This window comes from Carlito syrichta, unplaced genomic scaffold (genome assembly GCF_000164805.1).
Source record: "Carlito syrichta isolate Samal-C Ts95f unplaced genomic scaffold, Tarsius_syrichta-2.0.1 Scaffold316500, whole genome shotgun sequence".
Lineage (NCBI taxonomy): Eukaryota > Metazoa > Chordata > Mammalia > Primates > Tarsiidae > Carlito > Carlito syrichta.
The window spans coordinates 539,254-565,067 of NW_007260596.1; the positions used below are offsets into that span (position 1 = coordinate 539,254).

At 39.6% G+C, this 25,814-nt stretch overlaps 1 protein-coding gene across 1 annotated transcript in view; it reads right to left on the reverse strand.

Annotated features, from left to right (window-relative positions):
• Positions 1-25,814, reverse strand: part of CUNH12orf42 (chromosome unknown C12orf42 homolog) — a 91,578-nt gene that overhangs the window by 41,380 nt on the left and 24,384 nt on the right. The window contains 1 exon segment of the mRNA XM_008074598.2: positions 16,373-16,484. Coding sequence (XP_008072789.2) covers positions 16,373-16,484 — 112 coding nt within the window.

The window sequence follows — 25,814 nt, forward strand, 5'->3', positions numbered from 1 at the left end:
GCAACAAAGACCCATAAGCAGAGACAAAACAGAACAGGGTGCACTAAGGAACAATTGCAAGGAAATTGAATGTCCAATAGCAAAATGGAGGAGTAAATGGGACGATCCACACAACCAAAAAAAGGCAAGTCCATAGTAAGGAGGATGCAGCAGACTGTTGATGCAAACAGAAACCGTATTTTCTACAAAGAGAAACCATCTTTTGTTCAAGTGTCCATGTATCAAGGAGGAGCCCTGTTCTCCCGCTCAAGGGAAAATCCCTGTGAACGATATTCTCATTCCACTTACTGTGACTAGTTTAGAGGAGGCAGGCGGCTTTCAAGGTCAATGAGACCCAAGGGGATGTTGGCAGAGGGCTTCTAAAGCTCTTGTCCTGTCATCTTACCACATTCTTTTGCAGGTTTCTGTTCCTGTTCAGCAAAGCTATGGCTTTTTATATACCATTAAAGATGCCAAAAAGTTTTCTAGAATTCTCAAAGGAAAGTTTTCTCACTGACATGACACACAGGAAGAGGACTCCTTCCAGAACGTGCAACCAGACTGAGGGCAGGACCTCTACATTGGGTGTGGCAGCTGCTATTACTTGTAGCTGACAGAATTCCAATATGTAGACTTGAGAGACTCATTTTTATTGAAAAAAAAAAAGAACAAAGAAAAGAAAGCCATGGAAGAACAGTAAATATGGAGGGGAGGATAAGGAAAGATAACAGAAATTAAACATAAGAAACATAGGCGTTCCCAGAACAATTGAAATCTAAGCAATAAGCAAAGATATAATTTAAGAAAAATAATCGAGATTTTTAAAATCTTATCAATATAAACCAAAAGAGCTCACTGTGTTTTAAGTAAAAATAATAGAAAAGAGTCATATATTAGTTTATCCTAGAAATTTTTCTTTTCATTTCTTTTTTCATAAAAATTATGCAAGTATCTAGGTAGAAAAATAAAGAATATCTACCTCTAAACAAAAATAAAGTTGGTATCATGTTTCTTTCTATGCAATTTTAAATGCCAATGTCATTGAACTAAGATCTACAAACACCAAATAATTTTACTTCTCCTTAAGTTCTCAATCACATGGAAAGACAATAGGAAAATGTTTCCTGAGATATGCAAAGAATCAGGAAATATACCAAGTAAGTGTGCTTCTTTAAAATTTTACTTAAAAATGTCCAAATTCAAAATTGTATATACAAAGATTGAGAAGTTAAGCGGCATTGAGAGTAAGCATAACTCACTAAACTCCCTGTTTTGTGAAGGAAAGAATCAAAATATACTTCTTAATATGTTTTCTAGGCATAGGCATACAGATTAAAGAATATTTGGGGACATATTAAAAGTCACCACAAGATAATGATCCTATTATTTATATCCCACATGACATGAGGAAAAAGTACAGAGATTAATAAAAGATAGATAAATATAGCTCTGATCTCAAGATGGGCAAGACTTAGCATGCATAAAAATAATATCAATATGAATTTTGACCAAAAGGCTTTTTATCATATCCCTCTGAAAAGTGAATGTCTGGGAGGTATACAGGGTGATCTATGCTATCGCATGCTTAAAGTGATAGTGTAGTGATTGGTTAAGAGCAGGTTCTGGGGTCTCCAGGTTTGAAACTGCAGTTCACTGCATTGAAGTTACAGTGCACTAGTTATATGCTAATTGAATTAGATAACACATGCAAAAAACTAATCAGAATTAATGACTGGGATGATTACTCTGGAAACACTTTGTTCTACTTTAGGAACTGGAAGTCAGAAATTGTTGATACGCAATTGTTGATATGCATTAAGGTTGCAATATATGCAAGAAAGGAAACTTAAAGTCCAATAGTAGGTCCATGCTGAAATGAAGAAAAGCCCTTGGCCCTACATCAAAAGTTTGGTCATAAATGCACATACATATGTTTTAAGTTAAAGTAAAATATCTAAAATATATGAGTGAAATATTTTGCTCAGTAACTGTTACCTGCAATTATTACAACCTCTACCTAAACTTTCCAATATTGTAATAAATTACAGCACATCAGATGTAGCTTATAGCCACTGCTTTTATGTGAACAATTTTCAACTATGTAGATTGGCAAATAGTGCACTAACCTAACAGTATTCTGTTATTAACACCTTCAGGAATAACAAATTAATTTATCCCTGAAAATAGTAATCTAAGAGAAGATAGATCATGGTAAACACTTAAAGATCACTTGAGCCGGGCTAGGCAGCTCAGCCTGTAACCCCGTGCCTTGGGAGGCTGAGGTGAGTGGATTGCCTGAGCCCGCGGGTTCGAGAACTCCCTGGGCAACTTGGCGAGACCTCATCTCTACAATAAATCAAAAATTAGCCAGGCGTGGTAGCGTGCGCCTGTAGTTCTAGCTACTTGGAAAGCTGAAGTGGAAGGATCGCCGGAGCCCAGCGGGTCGAGGCTGCAGTGGCCGGGAGTGGCCAGTGCACTCCAGTCTGGGCAACGGAGTGAGACTCCAACTCAAAAAAAAAAAAAGAAAAGAAAGAAAAAAAAATCACTTGAATGCTCCAAATACTCCCTGTTAATATGTGTGTTTCTGTCAGGTGAATTCACTTATTTGTCATTGGTAAATAAAGGATGATGTCAATAACATACAGTAGTTTGAAAAACAGATTTTTTATATCTGATTTTTCCCAGGGTCTTAACATTTGAACCACCAGTAAGAGCCGCTGAGTGCAACTTTCTCTAATACAACTGAACATAGCAAGTTGCTGAGGAATAAAGTAGTACATATGCACATTCACCACCATATACTTCTCTACTAAGTCTAACCAAGGACTGTGCCCTCCAAAGTCATTCGTGCAAATCTCCCAAATCTTTATGCATTTGCCCTGGCCTTCAAAACTTAGCAGCAGAACCCTTCCCAAACAGGTTTTGTTTTGTTTTGTTTTTGTTTTTGTCTTTTACATTAAGCTACCTTAACATTAAAAAAAAGAAAGCCAACTACCAGACCAGGCGTGGTGGCTCACATCTGTAATCTCAGCACTTTGGAATGCAGAGGCGAAAGGATTGCCTGAACCCAGGGTATCAAGACCAGCCTGGGCAACTTGGCGAGACCTTATCTCTACAATAAATTTAAAAATTAGCTGAGTGTGGTGGACTGTGTCTGCAGTTCCATCTACTTGGAAGGCTGAGGCAGAAGGATTCCCTGAGTCCAGCAAGTCGAGGCTGCAGTAGCCATGAGCATGCCAATGCACTCCAGTCTGGGCAACAGAGTAAAATTTCAACTCAAAAAAATAAAATAATATAAAACAACTACTATGCACACTGTGCTAGTTATTTATCATAATTCTAACATGTCTATTTAATAGTATCAGTACTATGTAATGGTAAGTTAAAGAAAAATAAACAGCCAAGCTCGGTGGCTCAGCCTGTAATCCCGCACCTTGGGAGGCTGAAGTGAATGGATTGCCTGAGCCCGCAGGTTTGAGACCCACCTGGGCAACTTGGAGAGACCTCATCTCTACAATTAATGAAAAAATTAGCCTGGTGTGGTAGCGCGTGCCTGTAGCTCCAGCTACTTGGAAGGCTGAGACAGAAGGATTGCCGGAGCCTAGCAAGTCGAGGCTGCGGTGGCCGGGAGCAGCCAACATACTCCATTCCGGGCTACAGAGTGAGACTCCAACTCAAAAAAAATAAAAGAAAAAGAAAAAGAAACAAGTGTGCATACTCTATGATTATAACTCTATGACAATAAATATGCACATGGGGAAGTCTACTTTCTGGTAGCATTTCAAAGTTGCATATGTTATGAGTGATGAACCCTAATCTTATTTTATCACTCTTGTCCATGATTTTGTAGAACATAGGATTTCTATGAAAACCATAAATCATATATGCAAAAATAACGGTAATTCCTGAACCACAGTCCCTTTCTTCTTCCTCCTTCTTTTTGTCTTTTCTTATCCCCCATCAAAGTCAGTCTTGCATACTATCTGTCTCAGATGGTAAACCATATAAATAGACAGGTCTTGGAGGTCTTCTAACATCTATTAACATCTAGGGGAGATTATAGGGTGTATTAGACATCTGAAGTGACAAATGGCATGACAAAGCAATATTTAGTGATTTCTCTCCAAACGAGCAACCAAGTACCAAGCAAGTATCAAGCAAAGGACTCAATTTTCATATATAATATTAAAAAATTAAGGACTATTCTTCAGAAAAATTTGTCTTAAAAGTATATGTCCATAGAGGAAGCTGTGAAACGTCAATATTTGCATGATGATCAACAGCAAGTGCCATTCCATTTTGTAGAAGCTCTTGAGTAATGAGTAATTCATAGCTTAAGACCATCCAACATTTCGTGAATAAGCACAGATTCACACTCTTAAAACGTAATGCATTGATATCAAAGAAAATTGTTTAAGTTTAATGTAATATACCAGCCCCGCCTCAGAATAACTACTTCAGATTTACAATATCTTAAGACTGTTTTCAGTAGGTTTTGTAGTAAGCTTAGTAGTGATTACTTTTCTAGAAGAAGACATGCTAAAGATCAAGAACAGTATATCTCCTACAATTTGATTATGACCAATAAAAGCTCAGTTAATAGAAAATAATTAGCTAAGTCAGGAATCAAAATATTTTGCTTACTTATTTTAAATATTTGACTTTAACTTAAAACATATGCATGTACATTTTTGTCCAAATTTTTGAGGTAGGACCAAGGCCTTGTCTTTGAACACGGGCCTGATGGTGGACTTTAAACTTTCTTTCTTACATACATTGCAATCATAATGTATATCTGCAATTACATATTAACAATTTCTGACTTCCATTTCCTAAAGTAGAACAAAATGCTTCCAGAACAATCTGATGACAAAATTTTTCTAAATATTAGAATTGATTCTAAGTTCTTACATCATCTTAAATTTAATACATAGTAAGTTTAATTTTTAAAGTATTTCTGAAGTATTTGACTCAATTTTCCAATAAACAATTCTTTTGTACTCATACAATATTCACTTGATACATAATGATGACAAATACAATTGACATGAACAGTTTAGTTAGAGAATACACTGATTCTTGGCAAACATACTACTCAGTCGGGACTGTACAGGCAAGCTACAGGGACATTTACTAGCAATGTGCTGTGGGTGACAGAATGTTCTACAAAGAAGATGGAGAGCCTTGTTTAATATGGAGGAGATGAGCAGTCAATTAAGTAGGGGCTTCTAAGAGAATATTTACTACAGTCTGGAAGTACCTAAGGCTTAAGATTCTGAAATAACCAAAATCCAGATGTCATGTGTCAGAACCTCGAAATAGGACATTATATAAAGTTAAAAGATTATATTAGAAAATATCTACTCCTGTGCCTTTATATGACAGAGGAGTAAATGTTAGACCAACAAATGTAAATGACTTGCCCAAAGCCCACAGCTGCTTAATGGTGAAGCCAAACTTCCTTATCAAGGAGCCCACGTTATTTCTGTACAGGGTGCTGATTATTCTCCAATTGCCACTGTCTCTCCCACAACCACTCTCTTCTCTTCTCAGCAAGATCTGTGATCCAGAAAGTTTGCCCTTACTGAATGCATCACCTAAACTCCCTTCTCTAGGGCTCCCATTTGGGTTTGGACAAAGGGGGCAGTAAGAGGAGATTAGAGGGTTGGAAGAAAGAGAAAGGTGTCTATTCTCTGTTCTCTTACTCCTTCCCTACCCCACCACAGTTGGGGGAGTGGTCACATTCCTCTAGGGTATAACTCCTGTGGGGCAGACAGCTCTTGATGACCACACCTAGGAAGAGTAATGGCCACCCATTTTTGTTGGTGCTGCATGCTTCACTAACCCTTGATGGATCCCTAAGTCTTCTCCACCTCTCTGCATATTGTCCCTTTACTAAATCATTTTCTGTGAAACTTCTTTTACTGTACCAAGTATTTCTTGCTGGACCCGACTGATACAACCAGTTAACACTATGTAATTTCCCCACCGTACTGTTTCCCTGTCTATAAAACACTAAATCTCTATGGGGTGTTTTCTTCTTAACTTTCACCAGAAATTTAAGGGCAATAGATTACCCTGACTTTATCTTTAGATTTCAGAATTTAGTTAAAGTGTGTCGGTGTATATTCTTTGAGTTTATCTCATTTGGGTATCACTAAGCAGCTCGAATGTACAGATTTGTTTTTCATCAAATTTAGAGCGTTTTCAACCATTATTTCTTTAAACACAGTAGTCCCCCCCTTATCCACAGTTTCACTTTCCATGGTTTCATTTACCCACAGTTAATGGCAGTCCAAAAAATACTAAATGGAAAATTCCAGAAATAAACTCATGAGCTTTAAACTGTGTGCCATTCTGAGTAGCACAATGAAATCTCATGCTCTCCCAATTCATCCCACCTGGAAGGTGAGTCATCTCTCTGTCAGATGTATCCACACTGCATATGCTGCCTGCCCATTAGTCACTTAGTAGTCATCTTGGTTATTAGATTTATTGTCATAGCATCACAGTGCTGTGTTCAAGTAACCATTATTTTACTTAATAATGGCCCCAAGCACAAGAGTAGTGATGCTGGCATACTGTTATAATTGTTCGATTTATTATCATGTATTGTTGTTAAACTTTTGCTGTGTCTAATTAATAAATTAAACTTTATCATAGGTATGTATATATACAAGAAAACAGTATATAGAGAGTTTGGTACTATACATGGATTCAGACATCCACTAGAGCATCTTAGAATGAATCCCCCCTTGGCTCAGCCTGTAATCCTGCGCCTTGGGAGGCTGAGGTGAGTGAATTTCCTGAGCCTGCAGGTTCGAGACCCACCTGGGCAACTTGGTGAGACCTCATCTCTACAATAAATCAAAAAATTAGCCGGATGTGGTAGCGTGCACCTGTAGTTCCAAGCTACTTGAAAGGCTGAGGCGGAAGGATCACCAGAGCCCAGTAGATCAAGGCTGCAGTGGCCGGGAGCAGCCACTGCACTCCAGTCTGGGAGACAGAGTGAGACTTTGACTCAAAAAAAAAAAAGAATGGATCCCCCCTTAGATAAGAGGGGATTTCTGTCCTTTCTCAGTCCCACACTCTCTCTACTCTCCTTCTGGAACTCCAACAATGCAAATATTAGCATTTCGTCACTGTCCCACACATCTTTGATAGCATTCTTTTTTTTCCATCCGTTTTCTCTCTACTGTTCAAAAAAATTCTATTGAATTTTGTGAATACATTGCTTTTAAAAAGAGTTGTGAGTAAACCTTACTGAAATATATATATTTCACAAACATTTCCCTAAAAATTAGTAACATTCTTTTTTTTCCCCAGAGTTCTTCATATAACTAGGTCCTTCTTCTTTTTCAGATCCAGGTTTATTGTTACTTTTACAAGGAGTTGCTCCAAGATTACTTCCTTTATAGTCTCTTTCACAATCTATCATTGCATTGTTTGTATATCTTAATAGTTTGTTTTTTTGCTTCCTCCCCTTGCCCTCTACAAGGGCAGGTACCACGTCTTGTTCACTGCTGGTCTGCACAGAGTAGGTAATCAGAATTTCTTTTTTTTTTTTTGTCTTTCAATAGTCTTTATTAAGATTGTCATTAAAATGACAGCATAAATTTTAGAGAGGAGTGGACGCAATAATCATTAAAAGGCCAATTCCAGCCAGTGTCAGCGCTTATAATACCACTTGGTGTTTCTGAATATGTTAAATAAAATATCATATCCTGAAGAAACAGCCCAACAGGCTGGCCTTGACTTTTAGGAACCTTTCAAAATAATATTGCTAATTTCATGTCTTAATACATATTTTCATCTTTGCTGTCATGAATTCATGAAAAGGTGAATTGGGTTGGAATATGCCAGTCATTGGTAATAAGTGATAAGAGTGACACTTCCATCACCTTTGTCCACAAGCTTGTTTTTTTTAAAGATTTACTACATCCCTATTAGTTTTGATAAGTGCTCTCAGGATACGAAAGATGCATGGAGAGTTGTTCCTAAAGGAGTCATCATCATTTCATTCTTGAATTTCTACCTAATAGACTAACTTAATTCCAATATTTCTCAGATACAAACCATTGACTTCAATGTAAATATTTTCCACTTCTAGGAGTGGAATTTGACTTGGTCTGAGCCACTGACCTCAGAAGAAATGACCATAAGCATAAACCTCTTAGAAATATTTAACCTGAAGAATAAAAGACTAGGGAGAAAAAATCTTATGTACACCTATATCAAAAATACGAATGATCATTACTTGAGAGGTAGTTGCCATATGTTCTTCATGTCCCCTGATGATAAACAAAGGAAAGCCAGAAAACATATAGCTCCAATGAGAGCAAGAGGGATTTTTTTTCCAGCAAATATTTTGAATAAAAAATGAATATATATATGAGCTACTTCATACATGTCTGAAGAAAAAAACTGACATTTCTCACATAGTTTCATAATGGGGCTGAACTCTGACATCAAATCAAGAAGAAGTCAGGTAGCACATAGTCACACAACCTGGAGATTTTAAGATGTGTAACCTCTAAGTAGAGCCTACTGATGGGCTTGTCTTGCCTAGATGTACCTAGAGGTCTCAGTAAGATAGACTTTAACTGGCATTCAAAACTAATTGGAGATCAACGTAAATATTGCTTTCAGTCAATTGAGGAAATACTTAAGAATATTTACATTCATTAGATATAACAAATCTATTTTTAAATAATATTTTATTTTATTTTAAAGATGTAAGGCACAATTCAGGATTAGGTATACAAGTGGTCCTTGTACAGGTAAAGTTTGGGTCTCCCTGTGGTCCCCACTTCACCTGGTTTGAGATCAGGTACCCTTATTGATGTTGGGTGCCTCTCTTCTCTCTCCCCTGGTAATTTCCCACTACCACCAATCCCTTTCTTGATAAACGTTATCATGATAAACGTTCAGGATCCACTTATGAGTGAGACTGTGGTACTCAGTTCTTTGTCTCTCTGATAGATCACTGAGTATTACAGACTCTAAATCATCCAAGTTGTTGCGAAATCCATAATTTTGTCCTTCTTTATGACTGCATAATATTCATCATATATATGCATCACATTTTTTGATCCAGTCCACTTTGGGCAGTAGGGTTGGTGCCATGTTTTTGCTATTGTGAATAATGCTGCAATAAACGTGCATGTGCAGGTATCTTTTTTATAGAATGAGTCGAGATCCTCTGGGTCTTAAAATTCTCTTTTTAACTGTACCTCATTTTCTCCCTCTCCGTCACCCATTCCCCTTCCTCCTCTTCCTCTGTTTTTCCCCTTCATTCTCTCTCCCATATGTACAACAGCTGTCCCCCATTTCTCTTCCCCATCTTCTACCATTCCAAGCTCCCTAAAGCCCTCCTTCATACCCGCTACCACCACACCTGCCCCTTCCTCTTTGTCCCATTTGACATGATAGTTTTTCTTTTCTCTTACTGTTGATATTTTTCTGGTTCTTGGTTTACCCGTTATTTTGATCTGCATCAGAAAGGTCAAGGCTCTAACTGGTGAAAGCAGACTATTTACCTGTAAATAGGAAGAGGAGGCCAAGTAGGCTTCAGCAAAACAAACAAAAAACACACTCTTATTATGGAAGAAAGGAGAATGGAGGAGAAGAGAAATCATCATCATTGTATTGTGCAAGAGTATAGTATGGAGAAATAGAAATAAATATCTTTATTCTATCATAATAGCACTGAAACAAATAGTGACCAGATATCAAAGCATCTATATCTTCTGGTTTATTTCAATACGTTGCTTTTTTTCTCTCCTGCTTTTGTGTTGTTTCTCCCTCTATGCTATTTTTTCCTATGTGGTTTTCAATAAGGACTTTCCAGCTCATGAATAATAGCAACTGTGGACTCAGATAGGCACAATGCACTAAGAAACATTAAAACATAGAATGAGAGTATGAATCAAATGGCTGAGGGCACTGTTCAATAAGACTTAAACAAACAGGCTTCAGGCAAGGAAGAATAACCGCAGTGGTTGTGGTCACGGGCTTCGGAGGGCACCAGATCTAAGTTGTCTCAACACCACCACTTATTTTGCCAGAAAATGGGGAGGATGATATGACTGCCCCATAGAGTTTCTATGAGAATTAAATGGATACTTAAGGTAAAGTATTAAAACAATGTCTGGCACATCGTCAAGTTCAAGAAATGTTTATTGTTGTTATTGCTGTTTAATTAGACACAGACCAACTGGTCTTATCCCAGAAAACAGAGTGATACTGGTTTATGAAAGATAAACAAGCTTAGCAGAGTTGAGACAAACATACACCCACCTATCAAGGCCCCAGTCACCAGGTACCAACTGCCGTTCATTTAGGCTTTGCTTTTGTTTGTATGTAAAAAACTTCAACGTGCTACTTTTCACTCATAGCAAAACTATACAAAATGTGGAGTCCAAAAGCCACCCTGAGTTTTCCCTAGGGCACAGAAGTTATTATACAGGCATAAACAAGACTTTCGCACACTGAGAAAGGCAGGGAGCTCACCTTCTGGAGGGGTTAGACCAGTGGCCCAATGGCTGTGGTACCCATAGAAAATGCTACTCCTTTTGTTCCCGTAGAGTTCCATAGAATTAAAAAAAGAGGCGGGGGTGGGGACAGTACAAAGGCTAGGAGGCACCAGTGAGGGAAGGCGACTGCGTTGTTTTAATCCATGTGATTAATCCAGCATGCTAAGGAAGATTCTTTACAGAATCAAAACTCCCATGTTTTGATCCACATGGATTAGGAAACACTGCTGCATTCACTTGCCAGTAGCTCCTTTGCTTTGTGCTTGAGTTGTATTCTTCAGAGTTCAGCAGGAACAAAGGAGAAAGAGCATTTATGTGAGGACCAGCAGCACAGGCACTTTGACAAATGTCCTGCTCGCCCTCCCCTTCTGGGAGACACTTCCTGAATTTCCCAAGGACTAAGCCCTGGGCTTCTCTTTGCATCGTTTCCCCCCAAAAGCTGAACGATTGGAAACTGCCCCCCAAATGCAGATTTCTGTCAACTCATGAAAGGTGGTTTTCACCAACGGGAGGGATGGCAAATCCCACCCCAAGCCCTTTGCAAGAAAGTGGTGAGAATGGTACGAGAGTATTCAAGGTTCCAGTGGGAGCCACCATTTCCTCAGGAGGGTGAGTAACCTGAAAGAGCCCTGTCAGCATTGGAGAGTTTTCTCACAAGTTTTCATGTGCAAGAAACTGGGATATTTGGATATGCCACAGAAAGAGAAAGAAATTGTCAGAGAATCGGAGAGGGAGTTACCCAGCAAAGGCCAGTCAGGCTCATCCAGCTGCAGTTGGCTATAACGTGATTCTGAAAATGGGTGTGAAGTCTGAAAGGACTAAGACAATTTGAAGTCATTTCCTCTCCCTTATGCTAGCTGGGAGAAGCAACGAGTCGTCTCTGTGGTCTATAATATAGGGGTCTCTGATCTTTGTGAGAGTCCCAGAGAATGAGTTGGGTTGAGGCTGCTATCCGAGCCAAAAGAACGCTGGTATACGGTAACAGTCACAGAAACCTTCTTGAAGCATACTTAACGACATGAGAAGTGCGTGGCTTTCAGTGCTGGAAGGAGAGGCTGAGGGCTTCCGAGTGAAACTGGATTAGCCCAGGTAACAAGATCTTGGCTCCCCTCTCACCTTCCTGCTTCCCATCTGCTCCTGTTCTGCAGCTGTGGTCCCCACCCCACTGCAAAGACGGAGGCCAGCAGCTGGAGACCTTCCCAGTGACATTGGAGACTGGCTGATATCAGTAAACGTCATTCATAAGAAATCTGAAAGTTTATGAGGCCTCCCGGTAAGAAATAACTTGATATTCCCCTCACCCATGAAAGACTTGAACCATATTTTTCTGTGACTGTCCCCAGTACTCAGAAGCGTGCTTGGTGCAGAGTCAGTGTTTCTAAATATGTGTTAGATTGGCCAATGGGTACAACATTATAGCTATATAGAAGGCATAAGTTCTAGTGTTCTATTGCACAGTAGGGGTACTATAGTTAACAATATTGTATTGTATATTTCAAAATATCCACAGAGGAGATTTTGAATGTTCTCACCACAAAGAAATGATAAATGTTTGAAGGGATGAATATGCAAATTACCCTGATTTGATCATTACACAATGTATACATGTTTTGAAACGTCACACCACACCCCCAAAATATGTATAATTATTATGTGGCAGTTACAAATAAAATCTTTTAAAAATAATAAATATTTGCTCAACTGTATCACAGAACTCGTCATCAGCCAGTTACCTTGTCCTAAGTACATTTCTAATCTCCCTCTTTGAGGACAATCACCCTGACGATCTTATCTGTGTGTCCCCTAATGCCTGGCAGAGCACCCAGAACATGGAGGGTGTTCATGTGGGCTGAATCTGTGGTCTGTAGCATAATCTACTTAAGTGTAGTCTTAGCATATAGATCTCTGAAGAGCATGATTTGTATTTGTGTGTACTTGTGTGTGTGCACATTAATGTATACAGCTTTGTATGCCTCTGCATCTGTACTCGTGTGTGTCTGGCCCAAAGACAGCAGCACCAAGGAAAATAAGTGAGATGCCTTACATTCTGGCTGGTCATTAAACCTCTCATCTGAAAAAAATCATTTCTACCACATTCTGCTAGCTGACCATCCAAGTTCTCATTAGTTGACTGAAAAATATTTTTAAAATGCATATTAGATCATTGGATCCCCTCTTCCTACGGCTTTATGGCAGAGGAGATGGGCCCAGAGAGGTTAAACATATTGCACAAGGTCACACAGCTGAAGGTTGTAACAAGTCTGCATTCTGGTAGCCTCATCTCCCCTTCGCTCCTCAAGTGTCAGCAGCCTAGTTTGAGCTCCAGGGCTTGCCAGTGTTACCACGACATCCTAGGTGTTACATTAAATGAGTGTTCTTAGTACATTTCTTATGTCCTTCCCTTAGTACTTGATGCTATCTTTTTCTTCTTACTGAAACTCATGAGGTCCTTTGAATGTGTAACAATGATGTTAATGATTATTGAACACTGAATACAGGCCAGGCCCTGTTTCAAGAACTTTAACTGTATTGTGACATTTGTCTGTCACAATAAACCCAATGAGTTGGACATATTAGTATCCCCAGTTTAACCTAGAGCAACTAACGTGCAAAGAAGTTAAGTAACTTAGTCAAGGTTACACGACTAGTCATTGGTTACCTTGGAATTCAAACTCAAAAGTCCAGCTCCAGACTGGGCACTTCTAGCCACCATGTCTCCAGTTAGCTCCTGTTCCTTCCCTACCTTTCTAAGCCATGGGCCTTCTCAGCTTCCTCACTTCTAAGACTCTAAAATATCATTCTTTTGAGTTACAGTCTCAACCCTCATATCTTCTCCCCTCTCTTAATCATCTCTTGCTCTCCCAAGAATTCCTTATCACCTCCTTATGACTCATGACTTTTTTCCTCCAGCTCAGACCTTTATTCAAAGTCACAAACAAATAAAACCTCTCTAAGCATGCCCACTCGAATGTGTCTGTTCAGCTCTAGTAAAGAGTATTGTCTCCTTTTTCACTTCTATTCAGCTGGTAAGAAATTAGCCTTCACTTTATAATCCTCCATTTTCTCTTTATGCCACCCAGATTTGGTTTATTTCATGTCAAAACGGCAATCTAGCCGGGCTCGGTGGCTCAGCCTGTAATCCCGCGCCTTTGCGAGGCTGAGGTGAGTGGATTGCCTGAGCCCGCGGGTTCGTGAGCCGCCTGGGCAACTCGGCGAGACCTCATCTCTACAATAAATCAAAATGAGCCTGGTGTGGTAGCGCGCGCCTGTAGTTCCAGCTACTCGGAAGGCTGAGGCGGAAGGATCGCCAGAGCCCAGCAGGTCAAGGTTGCAGTGGCCAGGAGCAGCCACTGCACTCCAGTCTGGGTGACAGAATGAGACTCCGACTCAAAAAAAAAAAAAACCCAGCAATCTAATCCCTACTTGTTATTTTCAGTAAATGTAGATTTGAGCTTTTAGCCAAACAGTTCAGCACATTGCAAGAGGAAATTTCTGTCTGTCTTCTGCAGGGAGTCTCAGCTTCTCAGCCACCATTCAGAACTCCAAAAACTCCTTTGATCATTGCCATCATCCTGGACCTGGCATGGTCAGAGCCAGCAGAGAAAAATCAGAAGCTGATGCCCCACTGACGATGGAGTAACACGGAGTCAATCTTGGCCAAAAACTTCAACAAGCTTCCTTTGTGGCTCAGCTTTAATTGCTTTCACTGACCAATTTGACTCAGTGCTATATTTGCTCCATCATTCATTTGCAAATAAGGTCAGAGCATACGGTTATTCATGGACTAAATTTAGGCAGCGGTAGGTCTGAGGTTGGTTACCACCACTGAAACTCTGAGTGGTGTATCAGTTTGCTTTCGTTGCATAATAAACCAATTCAATCCTTAACTGGCTTATTAAAAAGTTATTATTTCCCACGGTACTGCGGGTTGACTGGGCATTTCTTCTGTGTGTTCTGCTCTGTGTCAGCACAGCTCAAGCTGGAAGATTAAGAATGAGCACACTCCCCTGTCTCACTGTTGGCAGACAGGTTGGTCTAGCAGAGGCCTCACTCACTTGTCTGCTGTTGGCTGTGGTGACAGCCTTGTGCTTCTCAGCAGCTTGGACTCCTTTGGAGAATGAAGGATGGGCTCTCGACAAGCCTCAGTACACAAGCCCTTTAAAGTATCTATTATGTAATATTTTCCAATATCCCCTTAGCCAGAACAAGTCACATTACCAAGCTGAGATCCAAGGGTAGAGAAATAAACTCTGCTTCTTGGTGGAGGAGTGAAAAAACGTATTTCAAAGGGGCATACCTTCAAAAAGCCAATGAATTATTGTGGGCATCTTTGTAGTTTGGTGACATTTGCTTAATCAAGTCCTAAGAAGAACAGAAATGAGAAGAACTCCAAAGTTATGAGACTACTGGAGTTATTCATGAAACAGTGGGCTGGGGGCAGCATCTGGAAGGAGCCATTTCAGGGATAAGAGCAATTGATCCAGGCTAATCAAGATGGCGATCTCCAAAAGCCCCAGACTTTGTGATTGAGTCCATGAGGGACATCAGATCTTATTCTACTCTCTATTTTCCTTTCTAAAAATGGTCCTCACTCAAGCACTCTCTAACCCAGTAAATGGCAGTACCGTCACCCAGATTGTTTCAAGACAAAAATGAAAAACTAGCCTGAATAACTTTCTTTGCTCTCATATCTTAAGCATTAGCAATGTTTATTTGTTCTATTCACCTAAAAATTATTTCCGAACTTCACTCATTCATTTTCATCTCCGCTATCACTACCATCATCTGGCTCCCCTTCATTTCTCACTCGGACTTTTCCTGTGGTCTCCCTGCTTCCTCACGTCTCCCTGTCCTTCCTTCCCTCTACAATTAAGCATCCAAGCAACAACAGCGTGATCATTTTTCTTTTTAATTTTTTTTTTTTTTTGAGTTGGAGTCTCACTCCGTTGCCTAGACTGGAGTGCAGTGGCCGCTCCCAGCCACCACAGCCTTGACTTGCTGGGCTCCGGCTATCCTTCCGCCTCAACCTTCTGAGTAGCCAGAATTACAGGCATGCGCTACCACGCCCGGCTGATTTTTTTATTTATTGTAGAGATGAGGTCTCGCTGCCCAGGCGGGTCTCGAACCTGCGGGCTCAGGCAATCCACTCACCTCAACCTTCCAAAGGCGTGGGATTACAGGCTGAGCCACCGAGCCCGGCTTGATCATTTTTAAAAGTAAGTGAGAAGGGGTATGGCTCTATGTAAAATCTTCAATGGCCTCCCACTGACTTCGAATAAATCCCCAAACTCTTCTCTTTGTGACCTAGAAAGCTCTTTATAGTGTGGACCCTGCCTGCCTCTTAATCTCAGTTCACACCCATTTTTTATTTATTCTGGCCACACTGGTTTCTTATCTTTTCTAAACACACCAAATACACATATCTCAGGCTGACTGTCAACTCTTCAGAGAGCTCCTCTCTGATCTCCGTATCTTAAATAACCCCAGCCCTCTTCAACCCTGGGTTACTCTCATTCATTCATTTATTTTTTTTTCTCATCTTTCCTATGCTCATATTTTGAAAAAAAAATTTGTATGTAAGCTTTTAAAATATTATTAAAGTATACTTTATTAAAGGTTTATTAACCTATAATTTATATGCAGTAAAATTCACTCTCTTCATCAAGTATATGGACTTGTAACCACTATCACGATTAAGATATAGAACACTTTCATCAACTTAACGAAACTTCCAAGACAGCATCCCCCAAACCGAAACAACCCAAATGTTCTTCAGCTGATAATTGGATAAGCAAACTACATATTTCAGAGTACTTTTTAGAAACTCCAGTGTTTCTTAGGATTATTTCTTAATGTACCTGGAAAACGTAGACAGCGTTGACTACCAAAACTAAGAGATTCAGAGAAATTCTTCATGTGAGAAATGAATCGGGAGCAGGGTAAGGCAGTTCTTGCATGATGAGGGCTGTGCTATAGGGTAGAGGAGAAAAATGCACAAAATAAAATTAGATCTGTGGCTCAGAAATACCCCATGCCATCTACTATTCTTACACCCCTAAATGAGTAACATTTTAAAGCGTTTGTCTTTATTTTTTAAATGAAAGAACCCTGAATACTATCACAGCTGACTCAAGTCACCTGTGTGTTTCATTGAAGAGGCTAATTAACTTATTTTGTGTTCATTCAAAAAGTGTTTATTGGGCCATACTACATGCCAGACATTGTTCTAGACTCTGAGGATACTAGAGATGAAGTTCCTGCCCTCATGAAATTAACATTTTAGTGGAGATGACAAAAAATAAACATATCTATGATACATTGGAAGGTGATTTTTTCTATTGTCAAGATGAAAAACAAGCAAAGACATGGGAAAATGATAAGGTGGTGCTCTAATTCGTGCATAAGAGTAAGAGATGGCTTCTCGGATAAAATGCAACTGGAACAAAGACTCACAGGCAGAGAGGAAGCAGCCATGAGATGTCTTAGGTGAGGGTCACTCCAAGTGCAGAGAATAACCAGTGTGCCAGAGGGTGGAGAGGCAGGGCAGAGGTTAGGGTTCAGAAGATGGAGATAAGAAGGTTCTCAAGTTAGACTTTGTTACCTTAAAATAACCAAAATAGAAAATAAAGAGGGGAAATCTACAAAGATATTAAATAAGTAACACAAAACAAGGTTATAAATAAGGATAATCTGATTTGATTTGAATTTAAAATAACCCAGGAAACATATCACCAACACCCATCACCCATTAGTGTCTGTGTAATTTTTACTGTTTAGATATAATTGAATATTATCAATTTGGATATGGCATAAATATCATTGCTTGAAATATTGGATATTATCAAATAAATAGTATTGTTAAGATATTATGAATATTACGTGTTCGGGATTGCATTAATTTACTGGGTCTGTAAGATATTAAACCATTCCTACATGAGGAATAGGATCATACTTAAAAGTTTTCTTTTTAATACGTCACACAGCCAAAGCACTCAACCCAGCTCGACCCATTCCCTGAGAAAAGGGATTGTGTCTCAAGCCAGAAGCTTTAAGCTAAGTAGGGGGTCCTCTGAGGACATCAGAGTAGGAACTCTCCTTTTGCCATGACTACAGACCAGGAAGGCAGGGATAGAAGCTTAAAAGGACACATATCTCTTAAATGACAGGGGAAAAAAAAACTAGGAACTGAGCGACCCAGGCCAGTTATACCAGTCTCAGGGCATGGAAAATTAACTGAGATAGTGTCTGAAACCTTTAATTTATATGCCTTTTTGGCTTCCAGCATTTTCTTTATTTCTGTATTTGCTTGGTATTAAGTGAAAGATTTAAAAAATCATCACCAATGAGCCAAGAGGAATGAAAGGAAAGGAATTTCTGCCATTGTAAAGGAAAAGAAGTACCACGGAAATAATACATACTAAGAGAGACCCTTGGGAGAAAGTGTAATGAAAGAAAAACTGTTTCCCTGACTTGGTTAGTGCCACTGCCCACCTGAAGAGTATCTTCTCATGGACCACCTTGGAGATAATAGTTCAAAGATAATAGTGGAATCGCAAATGCCCACATCAAAATCTCATCTCCACTCCCCTCTGTACATATGAGCTAGGGCAACATACCCTCTCTGTATTCCTGTTTCCACCTTTGGACACGGGGCTACCGCTACCTTGAAACAACCTTTATCCCCATTTTCAGATGAAAAACTAAGTAGTATACCAAGATATCTAAGTAGGAAGTATTGAAAGCAGGTCTCAAATCCACTCCCTCCTACTTCAAAGCCCACACTCTTAATTCCACACCATACTGCTTTCCCATTTTAATGTCAGTACAACCTACAGTCCAGATGTTCAACCCAGAACCCAGAAGGTCACCCTGGCCTCCTCATCCTCCCTTGTCCCCCAGATCTATGTATGACCAAACCCTGTCAACCCCACCCTCTCAATGTCCTGCAAACCCATTCCTCCTCCACAGCCTTCTGCCACCCATTATCATTGCCATCCACATGCCTGCTTGAAGCTCACCTCCAGGAAATTCTCTTTTCCATGTTTTTTTTTCTTTCTTTCTTTCTTTTTTTTTGAGTTGGAGTCTCACTCTGTCGCCCAGACTGGAGTGCAGTGGCCACTCCCGGCCACCGCAGCCTCGACTGCTGGGCTCCGGCGATCCTTCTACCTCAGCCTTCCAAGTAACTGGCACTACAGGCGCGCACTACCACGCCCGGCTGATTTTTGATTTATTGTAGAGATGAGGTCTCGCCAAGTTGCCCAGGTGGGTCTCGAACCCACGGGCTCAGGCAATCCACTCACCTCAGCCTCCCAAGGCGCGGGATTACAGGCTGAGACACCGAACCCGGCTCCATGTTCTTTTTCTAAACCCCAAGTCTAAATATGGCACTCGCCTTCTTAACAGTGCTGTGATTTCTTATCTTTGAACAGTGGTTTTCAAACTTCACCAAGCATGAATAGCACCTGGAGAACATTTTAAAATGCCAATTTCGATTTGAAATGTCTGAGGAAGCTCGGGCAATGCACAATCTACAGTCATCACAGATGGTCGATACACATAATAAGCAGCTTCCTGTTACTCAAAATGTGGCCCAGGGACCAGCAACGCCAACATCGCCTGGGAGCTTGCTAGATAAGGAGATTCTCTAGGATTCTCTGTTCCGAGACCTACTACTAATCTGGATCTGTTTCTTAGCAAGGTCCCAGCTGATCTGTATGCAGGTTAAAGATGCAGACCACACTCCGATCTAATGGCCAAACACAAAGACCTTTCTATAGTATAGGAGGCTGGACATGAATTGTCATTAAACTACCTCTCCCCACCGTGCCCTATCTTACAATATTTGCTTCTCTGTGGTCTAAGTATGACAAACTAGGGAAACTGAGGCACCAAAAAGCTGAGGCAGTGACTCTCGTCTTCTTCATCTTGGCCACCTCAATGCCCAGCACATTTCCTACTACCTGAGACATGCTACTGTATGGATATATGTTGAGTCGAACTGAGTGGAATTCATTTATGTCTTAAGACATATTTTGAAATGCAGTATTATATTCAAATAGTGCCTTTCCTCAGAGTATGACTAACTGAAATGACAAAGGATGGATGGAGAAAAGATTGTCCCTGTCATGAGCCAGGAACCTCTTGCTCCTTAAAACACCTTACATCTTGTCACCAGGCCGGGAGGAGGGTACTGATTCCTCTCTGTGAAGACCATGTTGCTTTCTGTTGATTTGGTGCCTGAAGTCGAACCCATACACTACATATTAAAGCACAACCCCCAACTTTTTTTTAAGAAGAGCAAACTTTCACCACAAAGATACAAGAAGGGTCAATATTGATCTTCTTGATGGATGGCGCACCTCACGCCACAGTCCACTCAAGCATCTGCTCGTCGTTGCCAGCCCTCCCCTTTGTCGGGAAACAATGCCAAGTGGTCCCGTGTGCTATCGGCTGCAGATCGCAAATATTTGCAAGAAATAAATTTCTCTGAATGAAAAGCACCTTTCTTTGTTCTCCAACTCCCTCTCCTCCCAAGTCTTATTGATTCTGGGGCTGTGCACACTCCCAGCACCTGTACTTTTCAATTGTTTGTTTGCCAAGATCACCGTGGTTTTCTTGCTTGGTTTTAGAAGCCATTCTAAGGACAGTAGCCAATGAAGGCGTATTTTCTTTCTCTCTTGACAGTGTGGAAGGGAAGCATTGGCTTCAGGACACCTAGCAGCAACTGAAATTAAAGGACATGGGAAGATAAGAAAAGACATCGAAGCTCTTCTATTTGAATACTTGTCCCATATGATCATGAGAAAGGCACCACCACTGCAGACCAAAAATGAAAGTGTGAATTTCCTCAACAGCTTTGTTGGCAGAAAGTTTTAAAATTGGTTTTGCTGAAATCCAGAATCATTCTTTAGTGGAAAAATAAAACCTGAACAATACCTGATCAATGAGAACATAAAACATGAGAATGGAATTTCAGCAAGTAGAAAACCAAATAATGATTAAGAACAGCCACTCAGAACACTAATCCAAGAGTCTAAATTAAAATGTTGAGTGAGACTATTATTTCTTCTACCTGAAGCATTGTCTATTTGATGCAGTACAATCGTGTGTTTCGTGTTCCTCATCATGGCTCTCAACCTTTCCCCTCGAACCATGTGCAATACAGCATTGAATAAAATTAATAGTTGCCAAATGTTGTGATTTGATACATGTAGGTGACAAACTGGTTCTAGGGACTAATAATCTGTGTGTAAAGCTTTAGCCACTCTCTCATCTTGCGCTCATCTTACACTCTCAAAGAGAGTGCCACAGCCTCTACCACCGCCCCTACTTGGAAGAACATCTGTCACTTCTCACTGCCCTATCTATTTTTACTCTACTCTCCTGAACAAGTATTTTGAGAACCATACCTCTCCAATGCTTGATCCATACAGTTTGGGTAAAGCAAATACTCAGATCTGAGCACATACATGCAAGACACTCTACTGGCTGTAGGGATTGGAGTTCAGAATCAGCAAGGTACAATGAGCTTTGGTTAAGATGTCCGGAATTGAGGTTTGACTGTGAGAGATGACAGGATCTGGGGCTGCTGCAGCTGTTTTACCAGCTTGAGGCAAGCGTCTCCTGGCTTTCAGTGACTGTCCTGGTAAGACAACTAGAGCTGGGTGAACTGCACTCTCTTGCTTATTCTACCTGGTGTCAAGAGACCCGTGTATGTGAGACTAAGGTTCAAAATGCAGTCTTTGTTCATGGAACTTTATTTCACACTAGGTAAAACTGATCAGTTCTTGTAAGATGATACTGATAGGGATAATGCCCACCTTATCTTAGTAGATATCATTCTTCAGACAGCTAAGTCAAAAACTATTAGATAATCTACTTATCCCAAGAATGAAAGAGATGATACTTGCTACAAACCCTTACAACTAAAATAAAGCAGTATCTGCTTATTGCCCACATATGTAGAAAAGCACTGAGTAAGGAGCTGAAATCCCTCGATTTGTTCTGCATTAGGAAGACTGCCATGGAATTGCATGACAGGTGTTTTATATTATATACAAAGCATGAAGCTACTTCCAGTTTCTTGTAAGACTCAAAAAGTTACAGGAAATGTCAAGGGAAACGTGAAAATGATATTGCATAAGTTTAAATTCAGATTTACACAAAACTGGTCTGTTTGAAGAGTCAGGTCTTTTAAAAAAAATTTATTCTTCAAGAGACATCAGTTCTAGATGTACACGAAAATGTGTATTTCAGAATAATGTATTAGACGTGTATCCCAATCTTGTCAGAGTCTATAAAATACTCTTAACAGTTTGAGTAATAGTTGTATCAGCAAAAAGATCCTTCTCAAAATTAAAAATTAACAAAAATTACTTGCACTCTTAAAAATGAAATTGCTAATAGCATAAATTACAATGACCTCATAAATGAAGTTGCAGAAAGCAAGTCAGAAAAAAAGCATTATTATCAATTAAGATATCGCTTATAAAACATTATTATGTATAGTATTATATACAATTGTGACACCAAAATATAATTTTTTTTCAGGTTGCAAGTTCACATTGTTACTCATGAATTGCTCTTACTCCTATCACATCTTATAAGTAATAAGATATTTGTAAAGAAACCTTTATATTTTAGTACCATTAACTTCCTTTTTTCCTGCTTTCATTTGACACTGGGCTCCACAAATTATGTAGCTAGGTCTGATGGTATCTATACAATTTCTCAGTCTCAGCCTTATATTCTCACAGATGGACAAGGTCAAAAGTTGTAAGCCAAATGCATGAACTCTGTATTTGTCACCAGTATCTGTGGAGGTGGCCCATCTTCTGTCCTGCAAGATAACTTCCTAACAGAGCTTAAAATATCTGAGACCAATATCTTGCCACTTTGAAAGAAATAATAATATCTACCGTCTATTGGGTAACTTCAACTGACCAAGTTAGAATCTTCCCAACTTAGAATCTTCCCAACTTAGAAGACTGTGCAGTTCATATACATTTTTGAGAATTTCCCTGGTTTTTAGTATCATGTAGTCTGATAACAATCTGATTTACATTCCTTTGTGATCTGTCAGGAAGACATTTTGTTTCATTTTTTATCTTTTGTTCATACATCACTGAAAAGTTTTAGGATTTCTTTGTCACTATTGGAATAAATTGTATAACCAAGTGTCTTAGTGTCGGTTTTCTTTCCTTCTGTTGGGAACTCAAGTAGGCCCTATCAATCTGAAAATTCCTGTCTTGCAGTTCTAGAAAATGTTCTCTTTATTAAAAAGAATAATTTTCTACCTTCTGTGTTCTCTCTCTCTCTCTCTCTCTCTCTCTCTCTCTCTCTCTCTCTCTCTCTCTCTCTGTCTCTCTCTCTCATCGAAGCAAAAAATCAACAAGGGATCCAAAACCTAAACTTGACACTTGACCAAATGGACTTAGTCGATACCTAAAGATTATTACACCCAACAATCACAGAGTATACATTCTACTCATCACCATGTGGAACATACTCCAAGATTGTTCACATTCTTGGCCATAAATCAAGCATAAACAAGTTCCACAAGGTTGAAATCTTGCCATGCACATTCTCAGACCACAGTGGAACAAAAATAAACATTAAAACCAACATTTCCCCCAAAAACCCACAAAGACATGGACACTAAAGAGCATGATGCTGAACAACAACTGGGTCAACACTGAAATCAAAGAAAAAATTGAAAGATTCCTGGAAACAAATGAAAATGAAGAAACATCTTCCAAAAACCCCATGAAATCAGTTTTAAGAGGGGAATTCATATCTCTATGAGCACACATCAAGAAAATGGAAAGATTATAAGTGGAGAGCCTAACAAATCACCTAAAGGAGCTAGAAAGAGAAGACCACCAAAACCCCAACTTTAGTAGAAGTATCCAAATCACAAAAATAAGAGCCCAAATACAGGACATAGAGGACAAAAATATCATAGAAAACATCAACAAAACAAAAACCTGGTTCTTTGAAAGAATTAACAAGATTGATGGGCCCCTACTCAGAATGACCAAGAAAAAGAGAGAAAAAGCAGAAATAAACACAATCAGAAATACAAAAGATCAAATCACAACTGACACCGAAGAAATACAAAAGATTATCAGAGATTGCTATGTGCACCTATATGGAACAAACTTGAAAACCTAGATGAAATGGAGGAATTTCTGACATCACACAACTCCCCCAGGTTAAAACAAGAAGACATTGAGACACTAAATAGGCCCATAACAACCCAGGAAATTGACTCTGTCATACAAAAACTACCTACAGAAAAAAGCCCTGGACTGGATGGCTTTCCAGCAGAATTCTGCAAAACATACAAGGAGGAACTGATACCAATCCTATTGAAAGTATTCCAGGCAATTGAGAGAGATGGAATTCTTCCCAAATCATTTTATGAAGCTAACATTACACTGATACCCAAACCGGGTAAAGATCCAACAAAGAAAGAGAAATATAGGCCAATAACTCTTATGAACATAATTGCAAAAATCCTCAACAAGATTCTAGCAAATCGGATCCGAAAACACATTTCAAATATCATCCAACATGACCAAGCAGGCTTCATCCCCAGGATGTAGGGCTGGTTCAACATTCGCAACACCATAAATGTCATTAAATACATCAACAGATGTAAAAGCAAGAACCACATGATTATCTCATTAGATGCAGAAAAAACTTTTGATAAAATCCAGCATCCTTTCTTGATAAAAACCCTGACACATCTAGGTATAGAGGAGCATTCCTCAAAATAGTAAGCGCCATCTACGACAAACCCACAGCTAGCATATTGCTAAATGGTCAGAAACTAGAATCATTTCCCCTGAAAACTGGAACAAGACAAAGTTGTCCACTCTCACCCCTCTTGTTCAATATTGCGTTGGAAATCCTAGCTCAGAAAATTAGACAAGAGAAGGAAAACAGGGGTATCCAAATAGGAAAAGAGGAAGTCAAGTTATCCCTCTTTGCTGAAGATATGATCCTATACCTTGAAAATCCAAGAGAATCTGTCAAAACCCTGCTTGCACTGATAAAGGACTTTGGGAAGGTCTCAGGGTACAAAGTAAATGTGCAAAAGACAGTTGCATTTCTCTACACCAACAGCAAGCAGGTAGAGACCCAAATAAAAGGCACAATCCCATTCACAATAGCCACCAAAAAAATGAAATACCTCGGCATCTTCCTAACCAGAGAAGTGAAAGACCTTTACAATGAGAACTACAAAACACTGTTCAAAGAAATCCAAGAAGACACAAACAAATGGAAAAATATCCCATCATGGATAGGAAGAATCAATCAATATTGTTAAGATGTCCATCCTAACCAAAAGCAACCTACAGATTCAATGCAAAATGTTACCAACATCACACTTCTCAGACCTGGAAATAACAATACAGAAATTTATATGGAAACATAAATGACCGTGAATAGCCAAAACAATCCTTACCAAAAGAAAAAAAGCAGGAGGCATCACACTTCCAGGCTTCAAACTTTACTAGAAGGCTACAGTAATCAAAACAGCCTGGTATTGGTACAAGAACAGGCACACAGACCAATGGAACAAGATAGAGATTCCAGAAGCAAAGCCTCAATTCCTCAACCAACTCATCTTTGACAAAGCCTCCAGCAACAACCACTGGGGAGAGGAGAAACTATTCAGTAAATGGTGCTGGCAAACGGGCTGACCACACGCAGAAGATTGAAACAGGTCCCCTACTTATCAACATACACAAAAATTAACTCTAGATGGATCAAAGACCTAAACGTAAAACCTCAAACTGTAAGAACCTTAGAAAATGCAGGAGACACTCTTATGGAAGTTGGAACTGGCAACCGATTCCTGATCAAAACCCAAAGACCCCAGGCCATAAGAGATAGGATAGACAAGTGGGACTTCATTAAATTGAAAAGCTTCTGCAAAGCCAAAGAAACTATCAAGAGAGCAGGGAGACAGCCCACAGAATGGGAAAAATTATTTGTCAACTGTAAGTCTGACAAAGGCCTAACATCTAGGATCTACAAAGAACACAAATGTGCCAAAAGGAAAAAAACAAACAGCCCCTTTAAAAAGTGGGCAAAAGACATGAATAAACACTTCTCAAAAGAAGCCATACAGGCAGCCAACAGACACATGAAAAAGTGCTCAGCCTCACTCACCCTTAGAGAAATGCAAATCAAAACCATACTGAGATACCACCTAACCCCTGTAAGAATGGCCATCATTAATAAAACAAACAAAAACAGATGCTGGTGAGGATGTGGAGGAAAAGGAAC